Source organism: Artemia franciscana, chromosome 13 (assembly GCF_032884065.1).
Source record: "Artemia franciscana chromosome 13, ASM3288406v1, whole genome shotgun sequence".
Taxonomy (NCBI): domain Eukaryota; kingdom Metazoa; phylum Arthropoda; class Branchiopoda; order Anostraca; family Artemiidae; genus Artemia; species Artemia franciscana.
Window position 1 is genome coordinate 22,648,566 of NC_088875.1, and position 19,206 is coordinate 22,667,771.

The 19,206-nt window shown below is 36.2% G+C and overlaps 1 protein-coding gene across 3 annotated transcripts in view; it reads left to right on the top strand.

Annotated features, from left to right (window-relative positions):
* Positions 1 to 19,206, top strand: part of LOC136034667 (very long chain fatty acid elongase AAEL008004-like) — an 80,845-nt gene that overhangs the window by 42,365 nt on the left and 19,274 nt on the right. For 2 of the 3 annotated variants that reach the window (XM_065715984.1, XM_065715985.1), the window contains exons 5-6: positions 7,979 to 8,035; positions 11,815 to 11,920. In XM_065715984.1, coding sequence (XP_065572056.1) covers positions 7,979 to 8,035; positions 11,815 to 11,920 — 163 coding nt within the window. Of the gene's footprint in view, positions 1 to 2,136; positions 2,218 to 7,978; positions 8,036 to 11,814; positions 11,921 to 19,206 lie in introns of all 3 variants that reach the window. The other variant, XM_065715983.1, reaches the window with a different exon arrangement.

Consider the following 19,206-nt stretch of genomic DNA (forward strand, 5'->3'; position numbering starts at 1 on the left):
AGAAAAGTGAATTAGAACGCGCTAGAAAGTTTTCTATTCTAGTAGAGCCATCTACTTTTGAGCTTTGAGCTGGTAAATTGCAGCTTCCCTGAATAGTCTGCCAGTTGTACTGGGTTATGTAGAAAATCAATTAGGCTTTTGCTAGCTTATACGTTCATTCTATCGCTAGCACTTGACTGAACATGTGAACCGAAAAAGCTGCCATTACATACTTACACGACCTACTTCTGTTTTTCGAACAAATATGCCTACTCTGTAAATTAGAACATTGCATTGTAAATAAGCTTTTTGATGCCTATAATTTCGAAAGCTGTTTCGCTGTTTTTACTTTACCGATATGTGTTCTTGACCGTCTTGTTTTCTGGTGCATGACTGCTGTAAAATATGCCTTTGCCTCGCGATCAAGGCCATCTCGGATGTGAGAGAATTCATTCCCCATCCTCCTCCTCCTCCTGTATTCTGTTTCCAATCAACTTTTCACTTTATGAATTTAGTAACCTTTCTAAAGTTAATTCCAAATCTTCAAAACTTACTCTCCTGACCATAATTGAACGTTTGCCTATTATAATCTGCATATTATGCACTTCTTTTTTGGCATTCGAATTTTTGAGTCCCAATTTAATTTAAAGCATAAATAGGGCTTTAACTTTTGCATGCCTAAAATTGTCTATGAATTAAGCCTTCAAAAAGCCTGTGGACTTCGAAACTCAATACCTTTAATCTTAGAATAAAATATAAATTACATGAATATGTGTGCTTTTCACTTTGCTTTTCATTGTAGTTTAGAGCTTAATAATAATACCATGAGTTTTGTGCCGGTTTTCTCAAAACTCCTCATTTATTACTACTTGGGTCTAAAAATGTTTCAATTTACAAAACCACATAATAATTTGAAAATTCCACGAAACTGTTGCTAAAAAAGTCACTCATCAGGGCGGTGTCACAATCTAATTATAATCCCAATTGTTCCGTAAAGCTCAATAGGAAATACACCTCAATACCATTTCCCATAATCAGCTTTTCAAGGTTATAGGCATTAATAAAGGCTATAATGGCTAGAAAAAAGGCAGCTATTTCGATTGACGTCCAGTTTTTCTTTAAGGAGAGGGAAAATTGTTATTCGTGACACGGTACTGTTTTGGAAGGTGACGAATCAACGCTTTTTTGCGCGCAAAAAGAAATGTAACAAATTTAGTTTCAATCCCATCCTGGTGGTAGAGATTTTAACCAAGTAATCGATCACAAATATCTCTAGCAATTAAATATTTTTAACAATGCTGGTAATGCGCCAAAAACTTCAGGTGTAACTAAGCTGAAGTGATCCTTACATTGATTTTGATGTTGTCTAATAAGAAACGGTCACTCAATGATCAACTGTCGTATTTTGTGTGATTTTTTTGCATTCTGGTAGAGGTTATGACAACCTGTCAGAAACTATGCTATCCTTAGTCATGTTTTTTTTTTCAGATACAGCATAACCTCAAAATCCATTTTCCATTATTCAATTTTTTTTGTCTCTTTCATCATTCCCCAACATTCACATAGAGCAAACATCTCTTATAAAGAACCAGTCAAACTTTTCATTAAATGCAACTCCATTGTGAACATAGGCAAAAAAATCTGAGACCAAACAAGCCTGACTTTTTTTCATACTCCAAAGTTTTACTGCCGGGGCTTCAATAGACCGAGGATTGATTACTTGCAGGTTTTACTGTATCTGGACATTCCATTGAAAGATGTTTTAAAGTAAAATACTATTTTTGACACCTATTTAGTTAAAACAACGGCTAATCAGTTATTCGATGCGATGTGTTAGGGCTGCGTTAATAATCAATGTAAGTGTCATAGTTAAGCTACAGAAGTACAATCAGATCAATTTTTTAGCTATAGTTAATTCTAGATTGTGTTCTGTCCACTAATAAATAACTAGAATTTGCTGGTGCGTTATTGACGGTTACTCACAGTATAACTCATTTAGTTTTGATAAGTCTCCATTTCGCAAAAGCTTGGCGTCCCATTCCAATAACTGCAACCACGTGTCAGGTATGATTCCAATTTTCCATCTCTTTAGAGGATGGCTTGGAAATCCACCCTTTCAAATACACGCTTTTTTAACCCTAATTGCTCTCTTTTCAGCTGGGAATGTCTGGATGGTTTGTGGGTTATAGTTTCAGATGCCAGCCCGTCGACTATTCCGATTCGCCGTTATCAAAATCGGTGAGTCGATAGCTAAGGATATTAATCCATACCCCTTCGTTTCCTGTTTTCTAATTGGAAACTTGAACTTTGTTTATCTGTATATATTTTTCTTAGAAAAAAAGTCTTCACTTGTATATTCAAAATAGATATAAATTAGAAGTGTAAAAGACTCGAAGTATATTGTAAAAAAGCTTCGAACCTGGGGGTGTTCGAACTGAATTTAGTTGAAATAACTTAAATCCCAGACAACCCCTATTTGTGCTTATCTAATCAAAAACTAGTTTTTTTCTTCTGGTATATCCCAAAATCTAATAGGCACAGTTTATAAGGTCTCTTCTAGTGTCAATGCCTTCATTGTCGATAGAGATTGCCTCTTTCTGCTATTTTGACGATACATTCTTGCAAGTATGCCTTCTCAGGAAAGCTTCTCAGCCATAGGCAAAAAACATTTCGAAGGTGTAGGAGTAATTATCCTAGCCATTCCTACAATGAAACATGTTCTCATCTACCCTCCTTTTTGTTGTGGGTGGCAACTGAGAATCGATCCAGATATACGACTTATCAACGTGATGGAGTATGTATATATATGCATTGCTTTCTGAATTCTGTTAGAATTCTATTAGAATATATTCTATCATTATAATCAATAATTTCTAATTCGTGAATATTGTGGAACTTAATCCTCCTCCTCTCATCAGAAAACCGGGGGATAATTGCCAGAAAAATGTATCTCTTCTCTATAAATAATTATGATGCCTCCCCCTCCCCCTTTGCCTAAGGGTTTGACTTGGTTGTAACTCATAAGAAATTATTATTTTTTGTCAGCCCGCCAATAAAATTCTGGGCCGGTTCGTGCTAAGCCAAACTTGTGTATTCTCGGGCCTCAGCCTTCCTTTTCCCTTTTTTTCGTTTCCTAAATGCTCTTCTGAAAGCATCCATCAAAATTTGGTGACGTCGAATTAAATCATTTTTCGTCTGCTTTAAGAAGGAAGACGGTCAATGCTCTTTAAGTAACTTAGCCTATAAAAGTAAAAGTACTTCGGGCGATTCTACCAATTGTAGGAGGTGATTCCGTTACGCTGTTGTCAGGTGGAAACAGGGCTCATTCCTGTTTGTCTACTTTTCTATATAGTGATTTGGTATGCATAATTTATAAAGCTATGGATTTTTGTATTCTCTTCCCTAATACATAGTAAAAACAGTGGCCAGCTTTTACACCTCCCCCTTTTCTGGTGATTACCCCCGTGGAAAATACCTCCCCGCGGAAAATACCCCTCCCCCGTGGAAAATACCCCCTCCGCTAAATACCCTCCCGGAAAATACCCCCCTCCCCTTGGAAAATAATGCTCTCCAAATTTGAGAATTTTGTTTTGTTTTATTTGTAGGGGGAAGGAGTTTTGGTACTTGTGTATTACGCACCACTCAAGTTTACGCTGTGTAAAAGTTGCAAACAAACCAGAACTTGAGTCAGTGGGGCATATTACACAAGTACCAAAATTCCTTCCCCCGACGGAAATAAAAAAAAACTCAAAATAAAATTCTTAAATTTGGAAAGCCTTATTTTCCGGGGGGTATTTTCTGCGGGGGAGGTATTGACTTGAGGGGATGGGGTAAACGCCTAGAACCAGAAAAAAACATCCAAAAAGGCCAAATATGTTTAATTTTAAACCACCAATATCTTTGAAATGGATAAGTAAATAATAATAATAATAGTCAATACGATGCTAAAAGCACATCAGGCAAAACAATTTAAAATTAAAAAAATTTATATACGTAATTTTAAGCGTGTGTTTTGGATTTCCCGATTAAGAATGGATTTTTTTTTCTGAATTTTAATTTTTAGCATTACAGTTATTGTTTAAAATCTGGAAGGGTAGGCTACTCGGGCCGGATACACCGGTTGCAAAATTCGCATCTAACTCTCTCTTTAAAAAAAAGAATCAAATATTTTCTATTAGATTTTCGTTATGACTAGTGCTTGCGGTAGTGTGCAATATTTTCTTTCCTTCAGCACATGAAGTTGATTTTTATGTAGCACATTAAGTTTTCCATTTTTGGAAGTTCAAATGCAAGTGCTTTGCTGAAAGTGGGCCAAACTTTTAACCAGTTCGGCACAAACAATTTTCACCTGCTAAATAATCAAATAATCCAATGATAAGTAGATATTTGCTACTGGACATGAAATTTAGATTCATGTCTTGCGCCCTTTACTCCTTTGACTGGTTATAGCTATAGAAGAAGAGGAACTGTTATCAAAAAGATATTATTATACCCAAGGATGTAGCCAGGATTATTGTTTGGAGGGGGTGGTTCACAAAAAAGTTTTAAAAGCATCAAATTTTTTTTTTATCTGTATTCTGTAACTTTAATAAGTTGGAAAAAAATTGGTGGGGGAAGGGTCAATCCTCCTGCCCTCCCCCTAGATATGGCCTTGATCATAACACAATTCACACTCTAGTTAATGGAGAGCAGAGCTCAATGTGTCGGCTTAATACATAATTGGAAAGCAACACGAGTAACAAAGATTTTGAGACAAAAAAAATGAAAAAAGAAAAAAGCACAAGGCGCAAGAAAACGAGCACAGCAGCCGAATAGGACACCCAAGCAAAATTATAATGCAATCCTAAACTAATACTAAATTGTAAGTCCCCACATCCTGACAAAGATAATCTTTTAGACACTCATTTAATTGAAAAATGATTCTTTAAATTAGGGATTATTTCAGCCAAATTAATGTTATTTGCAACATGGCTGTTGGCATCTTGAATCTTTCTCTGAAGCAGATAACGCATATCCGTTCTTCTTTTACTCACCTATTACCTAGGCTAATTACCATAGCTTTCGCGGTTTCGCAAAAAAAAAAGAAAAAAACAATTTTCAAATATTGTTGTATCACAATAGTTGACTAACCAAAAATTTGTTAATTCCCTTTCTGGAAATTAAAAGCAAGATGTGGTGTACATTATTTTAATGGGCTAGCAAATTGGGGTCAAGTGCTTCAAGGTGATGGTATGGCCTCCCAAGTTCTAGTTTTGTGCTTTTAAAGTAGATTAACGGTGGTGGATCCATTTTGCTGGACATTGACTTATTTTCTATATTTTTAAGCTAGAAATATTTTAGTCTTTCGTAGGACTCGAACAATATTTTTTCGTTTCTTTTTAAGACTAGAGACTTCAAAAGTGACCCTTGGTTTCCACCGGCTAACTGAAACATGTAAAATTTGGCATAACCTACCACGTGAAATTCGTTTTGGGTTTCTTATCGTAGCACTTTTTTACTCAATTTAAGATAAAAGTTAAGTTGAAAATGCCCTTTTCGGCAAAGCAGCTTGAGATAATTTATTCCAGGGTAAATTTCTCGGTCTTTTGATGATTGATCATCTTTTCTTTTGTTAAAGGTCTGCACTCAAATCGCTGGGAAAAGTGAATAGAATTAAGTATAAGCGATCGTCGTGTTGAAATAATAACAATAATAAAAGAGATAACATGGGACAGAACACGCTTAACATACAAAATTATATGCGGGGAACTGGAAACCAAGGATAGACCTTGTATATTGTACCTTTTATACGGGAATTTTTGTTTATATATCTATAGTTGTTGACTTGTTATTAGTTAATTATGTGACTCGGTCTTAAAAAGAACTTTTCCGTCTAATTAAAGGAATTGATGCTACGAATGACATTTCAATTCCCTGTAATGTCCAAGTTCGAATCTTAAACTTATTTGATAACTATCGTAAAGGTGCCGTCTCAACTGGACATACATCCACTAGGAGACGATAATCATCACCTATTGTAAAGTTAGTAATTTTTCTCTATATTATAAGTATGGCGAAGGAAGATGTATTCCTTAACACTTAACGAAATAATTTTGCCCCAATTACTTTTCTTATGTGGCCAGACAAAATAAAATATTGTTGATACTAGTCAGGGTACTCTTCCTAAGCAAGACGAATAATAATTTTAGCGGAAAGGTTAATTGATAGCGTAAAAAGTGAAGAAAAAGGGGGAGATGAGAATGAGAGTTTATTTGTATGTTAATGGTTACTATAAATAGCGACTAGCGACATTGCTGCTTAAGAGCGCACTAAAGCTTACATAATAATTGACGCAATAAACAGTTTATAAAACAGGTTACATTTCTTTTGTGTTACGCAATCTTTGCAGCAAGATTCTTTTGAAATAATGATACTTCATTAGTACAGGTCAATATTCTTGTGAAGAAAAAAAGCTTTTAGGGCAGATGACGCAAGTAGTCATAACTCACTTAAATTTGTTTTGCACTATTGCACAAACATGATTTGAAATTATTGCAGCCATTGGTAACTTGATGCTCACAGGGAAGCTTAGGCTACTTTCAACTTGTAAATGGGGGGGGGCTTACATTTTCAGGAATTTCATTTTTTCAAAATATTTTTTTTTATAGGAAACAGATAGTCGGTCTGAGAAATAACCAGGACTATAACAAGCCAAAAAACAAATCGTGTTTTTTTTTACATGATTAGGAAGAGGCGATCCCTTGGCTAAAAACTAAAATAAAAAACTGAAACTTTACTGGTGTTCCTGGTCATAATGTTCACATAGCCATTTTTTAATAAGCTTTTAAACATACCCATGGGAGCAAATAGTTATCTAGTGTACAACATGTGGTGATGCATAAGTTTAAGTCTATAAAAAAAGGTTTGGTTACCATATGTGAAATTGTATACGCATGATAAGAATGCTGTACATGTAGCTTAGTGTATATTCAATATAAAAATTTAAGAAGAAAAAAATTATTTGGACTTTAGCCTGGTCTTTTCCTGAAATTCTAAATAAGATTATATCTCCTTTTTCGAATTATTAAACGAAAGTCAAGACCTGAACTAAACATTACAAATGTAATTGGGTATTATTCATAGCTTAATAGTCTCGAAATTTTTCTGCTTTAAAATATTTTTCATGTAACTTTTGTATAAAGCTTGTTTGCCTAATAAAATCATCCAAGTTAAAACGTTTCAATGCAAGTAGTGCAGATATTCTAGGTAAAATAAATATACCGATGCTATATTTCAGGTTAAATTTTTTTCTATTTTCTTGAAAATCGAAAACTCCGAATTAGTAAATCAACAACCCCAAATAGCTAATTATTGCATCTTAACTAAGGAAATTATAGCTTTCTAAACATGTTTAAAATAAGTACAGCCCTATTTTTAATTATTTGTAATTAAATTTGAATATATTTTGTGCAAATCCTTAGATACATGCAAATTGATTACTTTAACTCACTAAAAGTGTATATTATCAAGCAGTGCCTTTTTCCTTTGGGAGGCACCTCCTCCCTACAAACCTGTGATTCTCTTAGGCTGCATTTGCTTTCCTGCTTAAACTATTAAATTTTCGATTTTTTTTAGTTAGATTAAACACTCCTCTAAAAATTTTATTTTATGGAAAAAATATTGTTGTCAATCATATAATAATAATTATCTACCAGCAGTTGTAATCCTTTCTTTGAGTGGAAGATAATTCAGGACCTAAATACTTCTTGTAAATACTCATATTCAAACCTGAAATGAAAGACAATACATACTTGTAAAATAAAAACAGTTTTTATAATTGAAAATACTTGCACCTTTAAAATACAAGTCATGTAAAATACATACTACGGAATAGTATTGTAATATAAGTTGAATGTATATAATTTACAAACGGCTAAGTTTACTGCAGGTTACTAGGGCTTGTACATTGCTTGTATTAGTTAAGTCCTTCTAATATGGTTTTATTTAATATCTTTCACAGATGACATATGCTTGCTGGTGGTACTATTTCTCCAAGTTCACAGAATTTTTCGATACGGTAAGGTTTATTTTCCTTCTTTAAATTTATTATTTTAGAGCTCGTAAAGACCCATCCAGACTGAGGTCTTTCGTGATGCCAAAGCCTACGGTTACTTGATGCTAAACTGGGTTTTAATGTAGAACCTTTAAAATCAAGCAATACCGTTGTTTTCTGACATAATTCTGAATGTATAAGCCAATCAGAATTTTGTGAAAGTTATTCTGTTCAGTCAATTGTAACTAAGTTCAAATTGGTCAAGCTTGACTTAATTTTAGATCTAGTTTTGGATACCAGGAAACCTCTCTCTGAACACGGTATTATATAAATTTTATATGAAGGAATATGGACAAGCAGGATTTTTCTACTATTACTAACAACTTTTTTTATATAAGAAAAATTACGTAGTTACAGGGGGTGCCGATTGGAAGGGGACCGGGGGAGCAATTATCCTGATTAAGAAAATAGCTTTTCTGGTCTTTTCATGTCAAAATATCGTAAAATTTGCCGCCGATAGATTTTGAAAAATACTTTTTTGTATCATCATTAAAAAACTCGACATAAATCCTTGCTCTCCCCTACATTTTCGTAAATTTGCACCCCCTGTTCAAGCATCGAATTTACGGAAAATATTTTAAATCAAGAGTTCCGGTTCCCAGCTATTTCTGCTGTCGAGTCTGCCATATTCAAGAAGACGAAATATAAACCTCCATCTGACAAATGTCCCGTCGCACCTCTAGAATCGCCGTACTGTAAATGGGTTAAGAATTTCCTAATACCAAAAATAAGCCCTAGCCGAACCTAGATCTTAATAAAATTCAACTGTCAATGAACATGTTTTTGTTAATGCCTGGCTATCAAACGAGGATTGTTGCGCAATTCAGCTTACTGATGAAGTACCGTCCGACTAATCCAAAAAAGACTGCTTGTGTAACATCTATTAGCGAAACTGGAATCAGGCTGACGTCAAACAGTAATGGTCCAATATATTTACATTTTAAATTAAATAATTGCTGAAATAAAGTTTTGAACATCGCAAGCAAGGACAACTAACCAAGCTTGAAATACGTGATAATAAAGTGCAAGTCATTTTTTTATTGCTGTTTTTTAAGGCAGAGAAGTTGGTGTTTTATTTTCATATTTTTTTGAAAAATTCTTCTTTTTTTCGAAGGACAGATATTTTACGGAGATCTGAGCGCAGTAATAAGAGGGTTAAAATGGAATAAAAAAGTTGCTTCTCTTCGAGTTTTGGTGTTCTTTTCACAATTCATAGAAAACTCCTTTTTTTGGAAAGGTGGGAACATCTTACGAGATCAGCTATGATGATAAGATGTTGATTAATAGCAACACGGTTCAACTTTATGAAAAATTGGCCAGAAATAAAAAAAAGTCTTAACAATCGATTGAGCAACGATTCATGGTAAATTAATGTTTTGTATTTATTACTCAACAAAAGTTAAGTAGAAACAAGTTTCACACATCGTACAGTTTCCTATGCTAGGAACAGAGCTTATTTCCACTGATCGTAAATAATAATAATAAAAAAATAAACTAAAAAAAAACAAAAACACGACACGACACTTCTTGACTTTAACTCCGTAGAGGAAATCAATAAAACACTCTTACTCCAGTTGTACAAACATTTTATAAGGAACACATGAATAGAACGTGAAACTAGAACGGACTTCGTGAATGTAAAACAGTACAGATAAACCTTATTTTCATTCACTTCAGTGGCGCCGTTTGAAAAATACCTTTTTTGGTATTTTCGTTGAATAATGTCTATTTTCTGGTCTTTCAGTCGGGGAAAAATCTGAAAAAAACCCTCATAGGTTTTCAAAAATACTGTGCCCCCTCCCCCACATTTTTTTGAATTGCCAGCACTCATTCCTATGTATTGATTACTCGACTATGATGCCCAGAAGATAAAATGTGGGATACAAAAAGGCTGAATAGACATGACCGTGATGATGGTAGCTAAGGCTGGCTCGAAACCTTTGGGTCTAAGTATAGAAGAGGAAAGTGATTATGTGGAATTGTTTATGTGCTGTTTTCTGGAATAGAGCTTATTAATGAGGTGCCGAACGATGTGTTTCAAGTTATCCCAGAATATGATTCATGACAGAATAGCCAATGAAGCTTAATATATCTTAGGCTCAGGAATGCTCAAAGACTGCATTGCTAGGGGGTATTTGGCTATATGTCGCAACAACAGTTAGAGGTTACCTAAACTCCCGAAGAACGGATTAAATTTGGAAGAAAATTAGCTGAAAGACTTGGGTTTCTTAGGAGGTAGCCGAAACCGAGCCGGTAACTAAAGTGGGATTGCACTGTCTTCCAAAGGCGAAGGGAAGCTCATGTCACTCTTTTCCTCCTGTACCGAGTGAAAACATTATTCCGAGTAGACCTTTGAGTACCAAGATTAGGCCGTTGTAAGGACGAAATCTGGATGAATGTAGCTACTTGGCCTATGATAAGGACTGGAAGCATACTTTTTATTTTATACAATCTTTGTGAATTATGGACTTTATGGATTGGAAATTATAGAGAGATAAGATTTCTCCTCTCTATTTTGTGGGACTGAAGAATTGTAAACCTTGACCTTTCGGCTTATCTTGATTGCTCGCTATATTCAAAGATAAGAGCTGAAAATCTTCGCTCTCAGGCATATGCTTAGCATTTAGTTACGAGGAAAAGTGCAACTTCAAAAAAGGAAACATTTCGATATTCCAATGGTTGAGCTTGACTCCAACGACGCATTCCATGCTCATGTGCCTTTCGTCCTATTTGATAAAAATTGGCTTTCACGAGGGAACTAAGTTTTTACCCATCAAAAATTTATTGCATATTAAATATACTGATTTTTTTATTTACGTTTTGGATTTGAGGCAACAGCACTCCCTTAAATCTATTATTGTTGCGCAAGTCCAGTGGTCACGAAACAATCTCTTATAATTAAAGATGAGAATTTGAGAAATCCATGCTTATCGTTCTTGTTCTTCTCAACTTTTGGTGATTCACAAGATTTTATTCGCCTATCTCAATGATTGGGATTTTTGGTATTTTATTATCAATAAATTTAATCCTATCTGTATTAGCTATCATAATCTGCAGGTTTTCCCAAATATATTATATCGTGATGTGGTTTATTTAGCGAAGGTCTTTAAAAAAAATGTTTTAAAAAGACTATTTTTTTCGTAATCGAACTTGTGTAAGTATTATACGTTGTGTGTTTTATAAGTTGTAATGGTTATTTTTTTACAATCAGAGTGTATACAGTCCTAAACGGTCACTGATATTTCCAAAAAGGGGATAAATCTGTATTTTTCAAATTGTAAGTAAGCATATAATGGACCCCAAATCAAGACCTCTTATAGTCTCATTTAAAATGTTTACGATTCTTATTAAGGCCCCTTAGGGTCCCGAACTGAAGCCTGAAATTTTGGCTGGCTATTAAGGGGATTTCTTGATTCAAGTAATTAAGATTGTTATTTCATTATAATATAGGAAATGGAATTTTTGAATTCGAAATAAAAATGAAGTAAGAAATTAATTGATAAAATGTGCCTGGTAGAAAAGCTTGTGCTTTTTTCATTGAAATTCATTGAGAATATTAATTAGGATCATCGAATGGTTTCCCAGTATTTACTTTGGCGCTTAGACTATCTAGCTAGATAAGCCTAAGCAATGTTTAAAAAGAATTATATTTTTAGTTTGGGCGGTAAGTATTCCTGTTTTATTTGTTGTTCAGCTAGGCTTAGCCTTGACCAAGTAATTCTTATTTGTGGTTTCATTTTCAGTTCTTTTTCGTCCTCCGAAAAAAATATCAACATGTGTCAGTTTTACACGTCATTCACCATGGTATCATGCCAATGAGCGTCTGGTTTGGCGTCCGATTTACACCAGGTGAGCTATTAATATTGTCTTCCCTCTTAACTGCTATATAGGATTTATTTTTAGCCTTTGCACAGACGCTATAGAAATTGATCAAATGCCGTTGAAAACTCTTATGTAGCTTGACTTGAAGCGTTGCATGAACTAGTACTAGTAGTCAAAACCAGGGAGGGTAACAGGAAGTAACAGTGGTGTTCAGGGCAAAATTGACGCTTCGAAATCTGCTTGGCAGCTGCCAATCTTCTTCGGAAGTTTCTTGTGCTGAGCGGTGTGGTTCGAACGCATGGCAGTTTTTTTTTTTACAATCTGCATTGGTTGGGTTTTCAGTGTATGTTGCTTTTTCCAAATCTATAAAAAAAAAAGCAAAAAAAAAAAAAACAATGGACAAAGAAACAAAAAAAAACCTACCTAGATTAAAATTCAAATCATCCCAGATCGTGAAAAAGACAGTCATGGTAATAATAATATTTCTGACATCTATCTTATGAGCCATGCCGTATCCAGGATTTTCTTTTAGTGTGTGTGTGGCGGGACGGGGGTACAAAAAAATTAAAGACGCTACAAAAACTTGTTTATATGCATTCCTCTTATGGTTTTAGGAGTTGGACGAAAAAATTGGGGGAAAACTAACCCCCAGGATACGACCTTGCGTGTGGAGGTCGTTTAGCCTATGTACGACAGTGATTTACTTCGTTAAGGTTTTAAAACAAGGACAAAACTAGGAGCCCTGTTCGCTAGTAATTGATGTATTATTAATGTTCAGCTATATTCACGAAATACCAAAGAAACATATTTTAGTAAGCACTGTCTAAGGCGCTTAATTCTTTTCCCAGAAGTCAAGGTTTCAACATACAATTTACAAATTTCAATATGGTCTATATTAGGGTTCCAAAGATCATTGTCTTAAAAGCCCGTATTAAGCTTTAGATTACTTAAAAAAGAATTCCTGTTAAAGTATTTATTAAAGAATCATGTTCAATCAAAGTATGATTCACTTTATCACCCTGCTCGCTACTGACCTTATAATTGCTGCCATCTCGCAACGATGTAACTGGAAGTCAATAACATAATGCAGGTGCTTGCAAAGGGGATGCGGGGCTGCTCTCAAAATCTCAAAGATTTGCGCGGCTCCCATAAAATTCTCTGTATATTTGATTATAAATCTTCTGTTCCTGTCTTAGAACACTCTTATAGGGTATCAAAATCGACAAAGTGACATTCTTAGAATCTAGAAAACGGCTTACAAATTTAGAATGTTTTTTTTTTGTCAGAAATGTGCAGTAGTTTTTGAAATACAACGGTGATACGATTGGTTTTTGAGTCCGATGGTTTCGGAAGCACGATGCAACTCCAGGGTTATTGTAACACATCGATATTATTTTTTTAATAAAAATAGTTTTTTATTATTTTTAACTATTAAAATAATGATATTATTTATTATATTTTTATTCGTTTTCTAGATATATGCCAGAAATTAAGCATTTTTTCATCTCTATTCTAGGCTCAGCTTGAACCTTAGTAATATTACCTCCTAGATGTATCCGCTTTTTATTGTACCTTCCATAACGTTTCTATTATGCACTATGAATCTTATTAAGCTCAAGGAATAAACATTAATTACGCTAATAAGCGAGAAGATACCTAATTTATCCTGGATGTTGAAAACCATTTATCCTGCATATAATTTATGGCGTTTTTAATTTTAACTTTTGCTTTTCCTCGTTTTTTTTTCTATTAGATGCCAAGTTAAGTCAAGCCCTTAGTACCTAATTTTTACAACGAATAAATTTGTCATTTTCTTGCTTCAATTTTCCCGGTTGAAAGGAAATTGTCTTTAGAAGTCATCGCTCTTTAGGAAAGGGTTTTTTTTACCATGGGTCACAACCCCTCATTTGCTCGTAGAATGAATAAATTAGGTCTCAGAATAGTGTCTAATGACAAAATAACATATATTATGACTATAATAATAATAATAATTTATTACAAACCCGCTTATAAAAAAGAAGCATGAAGAAGCGGAGCAAAACAAAAGAAAAGAGAAATTAAAGACGAAAACAAATCAACCGAACATAATAATCACTAAATACAAACAAATCACACTTCAACTATCAAGCAAAAAAGTCGCTGGGAAATCAAATAATAGTGCCCTGTGTTTCACGAGAGCTTGTTTTTCAAAATTCGGCATGAACTCAACAGGATCAGGTATATGATACTTTTCTAGCAGACCAGTGTTACGGAGGTAAAGTGGCAGACCAAGCAGAAACTTTAAATATTTGCAAAAGCCTGAACGGATTCGCAACATATCCGAATTCGATAGCCAATGCCAAACGGGTGAGATGTAGTGAGCAAAGGGAAGAGCGACGGCACGATACAACCTAGCAAGAATATGCTTATTAAATTTAAACTTCAGAGCTGCAAGTTTAGCATACCCAGACCGAAAACCCGACAGAACCTGGTCAACAAAAAGAGCACGCGAGCTTCTGAGGTCGCTTCCATATGTGATACCTAGGTACTTCAACTTGCGGCTTGGAAGTACTACTTGCCCTGCAACGGTAACACGGGTAGCCTCGCGACGGGCAACTTCAGACGGCGCACGCGGGGGTTCAAATACAAGAAATTCTGTTTTAGCAGGGTTAATAACCAGACCAATATTAGTATAACCTCGACTTAGGAGATCGATATTAGCTTGAAGGTTACAAAGCGATGTGCTCACCAGTAATATGTCGTCGGCGTAGCACAGTAGGCTCACATCCATACATTCAGTGTTAAAACCACCGTTAATCTTTTTTGTTACCGACGAGGTTAGTGAATTGAAGAGTACAGGGCTTAAAACCGACCCTTGACGCAGTCCCCGGTGAAGCTTAATCGGTTTCGACAGGAATTCACTACTCAACTTAACACGGATAAGGCTACTCGAATACCAGTGCCATAGGACGGCCGCTACATGTGGGTTCACACCTTGGTGCAGCAGGTTCAAAATTAACTTTGAATGAATTACCGAATCGAACGCCGCGGACACATCTACTGCACAAATTAAAAGAGTCCGTGATTGATTCTGAGCTTTCGATACTATACGCGTAAGGAGGCGATGTGCAAATGCACAACCGAGGTGGCGACGGAACCCGAATTGTCGATTGTCAATTTTACACTTGCGTAACAGCTCAGGTAACAGAAGTCTCTCTAACACTTTGCTTAATGTACTAGAAACTGTTATAGGCCTATAGCTAGAGCAGAGGTTACGATTTTTTCCCTTCTTCAAGACGTTAGACACAATACCTAGGGCAAACGACTTAGGGACTGCACCAGAATCAAGGCACATTTGATATAGCAGCGTCAAGTGCTCAATGAGCAGAGGTGAGCTACAGCGGAGGTGTTCAGTCACAATTCCGTCGTGCCCGGGAGCCTTGCCCTTTCTCAGCTGCTTAATAACCTGGAGCACTTCGCCTATTGAGACGGTAAAATAGTTCCGTTGGCTCAAGAGGGACGCAAAAGCTCGTGAGAGCTCGCTATCACTTTCGGTTGTTAGTTGGGCATGTTTGATCCCAAAAACTTCACTATAGTGTTTTACCCACTGCTCCTCAGGTATGTTACTAGCAGGGTTTGTCACTGGTTTAGACTGTCTAAAAGACTTCCACATAGATACAGGATTATTTGCTGCTTCTTGGGAAGCAAGTTCGGCTTCGGCAGCTTTAAGATCACTTACAGACTTATTATAAGTTTTTTTCGTGTTGCGGAACTGCTCAAACACTACACCTGACCTAGGCCTCTCGCAATCGCGCCATAATCTCAGCCAAAACTTAGCACGAGCTTTGGCTTGCCTTACTTTAGGAGAGCGACTCCAGCCAGGCTTGCTGATTCCAGGTTTAAAACGGCGAGTGGGTACAGAAGCCTGCTCAGCCGTTTTCATTGCATGTATAATCTCAGTACAATAAATGTCTAGTGCTACCAAATCACTCGAGCCATGCATCAAGAGCTGAAAGGGAACTTTTATCTTTCCGAGAATCTCATCACATGTCTGTTTATACTGGTCGGCGTTTATTTTATTCCACTCAGTCTTGGTAGCATAAATTTGGGGCTTATTCGGCCTACACGGGAAGAAGTTAGCCTTAAAGCACAAGCCAAGGTGATCACTTACTGTGTGCTCAGAGTCCACGGTGACTGGAGCACCTAGAGAGAAGTTACATAGCACATGGTCAATGTTTGTCGTTGAACCGGAATTATGGATGTACGTATATGCGTCAGTCTTTTCACAGAGATCATACCCAGCTGGGATTACTGAGAAGAAGATTTCGGAGAGCTTATTTGATGGGTTCGTTAAGTCGCACTGAAAGTCACCGCAGACTAGCACTCTTCGATTGCCCAGCCTAATAAGTAAGCGCGAGAGGCGGCCACAAGCTTCCGAGAACCGTTTTTCGGAAGAGAGGGTGTTTAGGTTTGTTGGTAGATAAACCGTGATCAGAACAAAACCCCCGGGGCCAGGAAAATCTACAGCGAGGAAGAACTCACACGATTCCAGCTTTTGACATTCAAGCGAACTGTCCGTTATGATAGCAGTGCCCCCACTAGGTCGACCGCGGACTGAGGACCTTTTTGCTTCATGCATGAACACAGTTTTTTGATTCAACTGTTCGAAAAGACCAAAATTTTCGGAGGTGAGTAAATGTTCTTGTAAGCACACAACATTAAATTGACGGCATAGTTCTTTAACGTAGTCTAGTTTGACTGAATTGTGCCCATAGATATTTCGGCAAATGATGGAGAGAGAAGTCATTTCGTTGTAGTAGGCTTTTTCATAGCATTTCTAACTAGTGGGCATCTCATGCTGTATGAGGGGTGGGTGTTGTGGCCTTCTGGGCATAGAGCACATTTAACTGTGGTGGACGTGCATGGGGACGTCCGTGATGCGACGTGGGCACCGGCGCACTTAGAGCACTTCGGAGCGTTGCTGCAGGCACTAGAGAGGTGCTCGAAAGATTGACAGTTAAAACATCTCTTGGGGAGCTCTTTATAGGCCTCAACCCGGAAGTGGGTGTAGTCTACAAATATTCCGCGTTTAATTGTCTGATCTCGCGCGAACGAGTCTTTAAATACAAGTTTCACTGTGCCAGAGGTGCCGAACCGGTGGACTTCCGTAACTTCGGAGTTCGCAGCAATAATTTCTTCCTCTATACCAAATAAAGGAAAGTTGTCAACTTCTTGTTTACTAAATTTTATCTGGTTATTCCTGGATTTACTTGATTATAATTCAAGTTATTTTTCTGGTTGAGGATCACAGTAAAAGAGTTAAAAAAAAAGCTCCTCTGCGACAGCGCATTTCCAAATTAGCTGTAGCCTACCAACATAGTTTGTCGTAGTAATATCTTGGGTAATATGGTTAATTCTCACCAGATGCGAAATCCACAATGGCGGTACCAGTTTTGCACTGAGTTATGAAAACGCTGCCCATTTTTGCGAAATTTTATCCCGCGTAGGCTACTGCGAGTTCTCGAAATTAAATTTTCAACTTTCTTAGCAAAATTCTATCAGATTGCGGAAATGAAGTTTAAGATTTTAGAAAATAAGGGACACTTGATTAGCTTAAAGTTCCGCAAGATTCCTTTCCGCTAAACCCCCTCCTTTATACAACATTAGCCCAATGGGTACTAACGAACGGGTGTCGGTATGAGATAACGTTTAGAAGAATGAAAAAGATTTAGATTTAATTTAGTTCTATCCCTTAAAGTATCGCTTAAATGACGTCTCTTGTTAATTTCCAGTAGTTTAATGATATTGTCATTAGGCACAATTTTAGTTTGTAATTTCTGGAATAAGATGAATTTTCTAATAATATGAATTTTTATAGCAATAGTATGGATTGTGTGGTTGTTGATTGATCTATACATAATAGTTATTAAATTGAATCATCGCTCCCAGTTTTTTTTCACTTGGTAAAGTGGGTAAAAGACAATTTGGTGAAGCCAATCATCTTAACTGGGGTTGCCACTCAACTTGACGAAAAAATCTATGGCACGCCTCTGAGATTGTCGTTACCAGTGTTGACTAGTAGGCTACTCTTTAAAAATTTTTGTACGTGACGCTCTGACGCTCCACGACTGTCACCGCTTCGATGTTATATAACTATGCAAAACAAAAGGGTGTATATGAAGCTTTTTTCGAAATTTTCTAGAAAACGAAACATTGGTTTCGTTTTAAAACAAACAGAATTAGAATTAAAAACAAGGTTTTTAATTTCTTGTTGATAAACTTCTTTTTTTGAATTATTCAAATAAAATATGTAAGATTTGCAACGTGTAACTAAATTTAAGTTCATTATTTAGTTTCATTTTTAAACATAGTTGAAAACTTTATGAAGTCTAAGCTATTAAGCACTTGGATCGGAGTTTTGAGGCGGGAAGGGATTTCGCGCCCCACTGAAACATTAGTTGCGAATCATATGAAAAACAAAGAAAACGTGGTACAAATAATCATAACCTTAATTTCTTGAGGAGGCATGGGCTCACCCTCATCCTCCGCCCTCCCCAAGGCTTTTCAACCTTCCTCCTCCTCTTCATCGTAATGAAGAGCCTGGTCCCGAACCTCCCATTTAAATACCCAGGAAACAGAGATCAGCACCGCTGATTTGGATTGTGAAGTCTAGTGCTGTTTCTTTACCTCTTCACCGCACGTGCAATTAAGACTGCAGGTACTTAAAAATTCCATCATAATCATGCTCCGTCCTCTCTACCTCCTAAGCAGCCAGAATGCTTCTTCAATTCACACATTCGCGACATCATTCTATTTCAGGAAGCCTTCTCCCTTTTAAATTAAGTTAATATTACTTTCAACTTGAAACTGAGTCTTTTTCCTCCAGGTGACATAATTTTATTGTCTCCTCATGTTTTTGAACGAACCAATAGAAAACAAATATAATATGACATCATATCGTGCCAGTAGTGACGTAGTATATATTGCAATCTTTTTTAACGTGTTGTTGCCAAGTTAAAAAAATAATAAGTCTTTCAATTTGTATGGGAAAACAGGACTCTCAGAGGCACGTGCTTATTTTGTTTCCGAAGGTCTAAGGTTTTTAGAAGAATTTTAAATTTAAAGCAAGAAGTCCATTTCTAAAACTTTCAGATCTGTTGAAGGAAAAGATGTTCATGATCCCTGGATGCGGAAGATTTGCTTATAAGCAGACGTATTTGATCGGGCGCGTACTAAAGGGGGTATTTGGGCCTTCGCCTTTCTTAAATTTTATGACTTCACCTCTTTTATAATTAATTGCCTAAAATTTTTACCAGGGAATTTTACTGTTACTT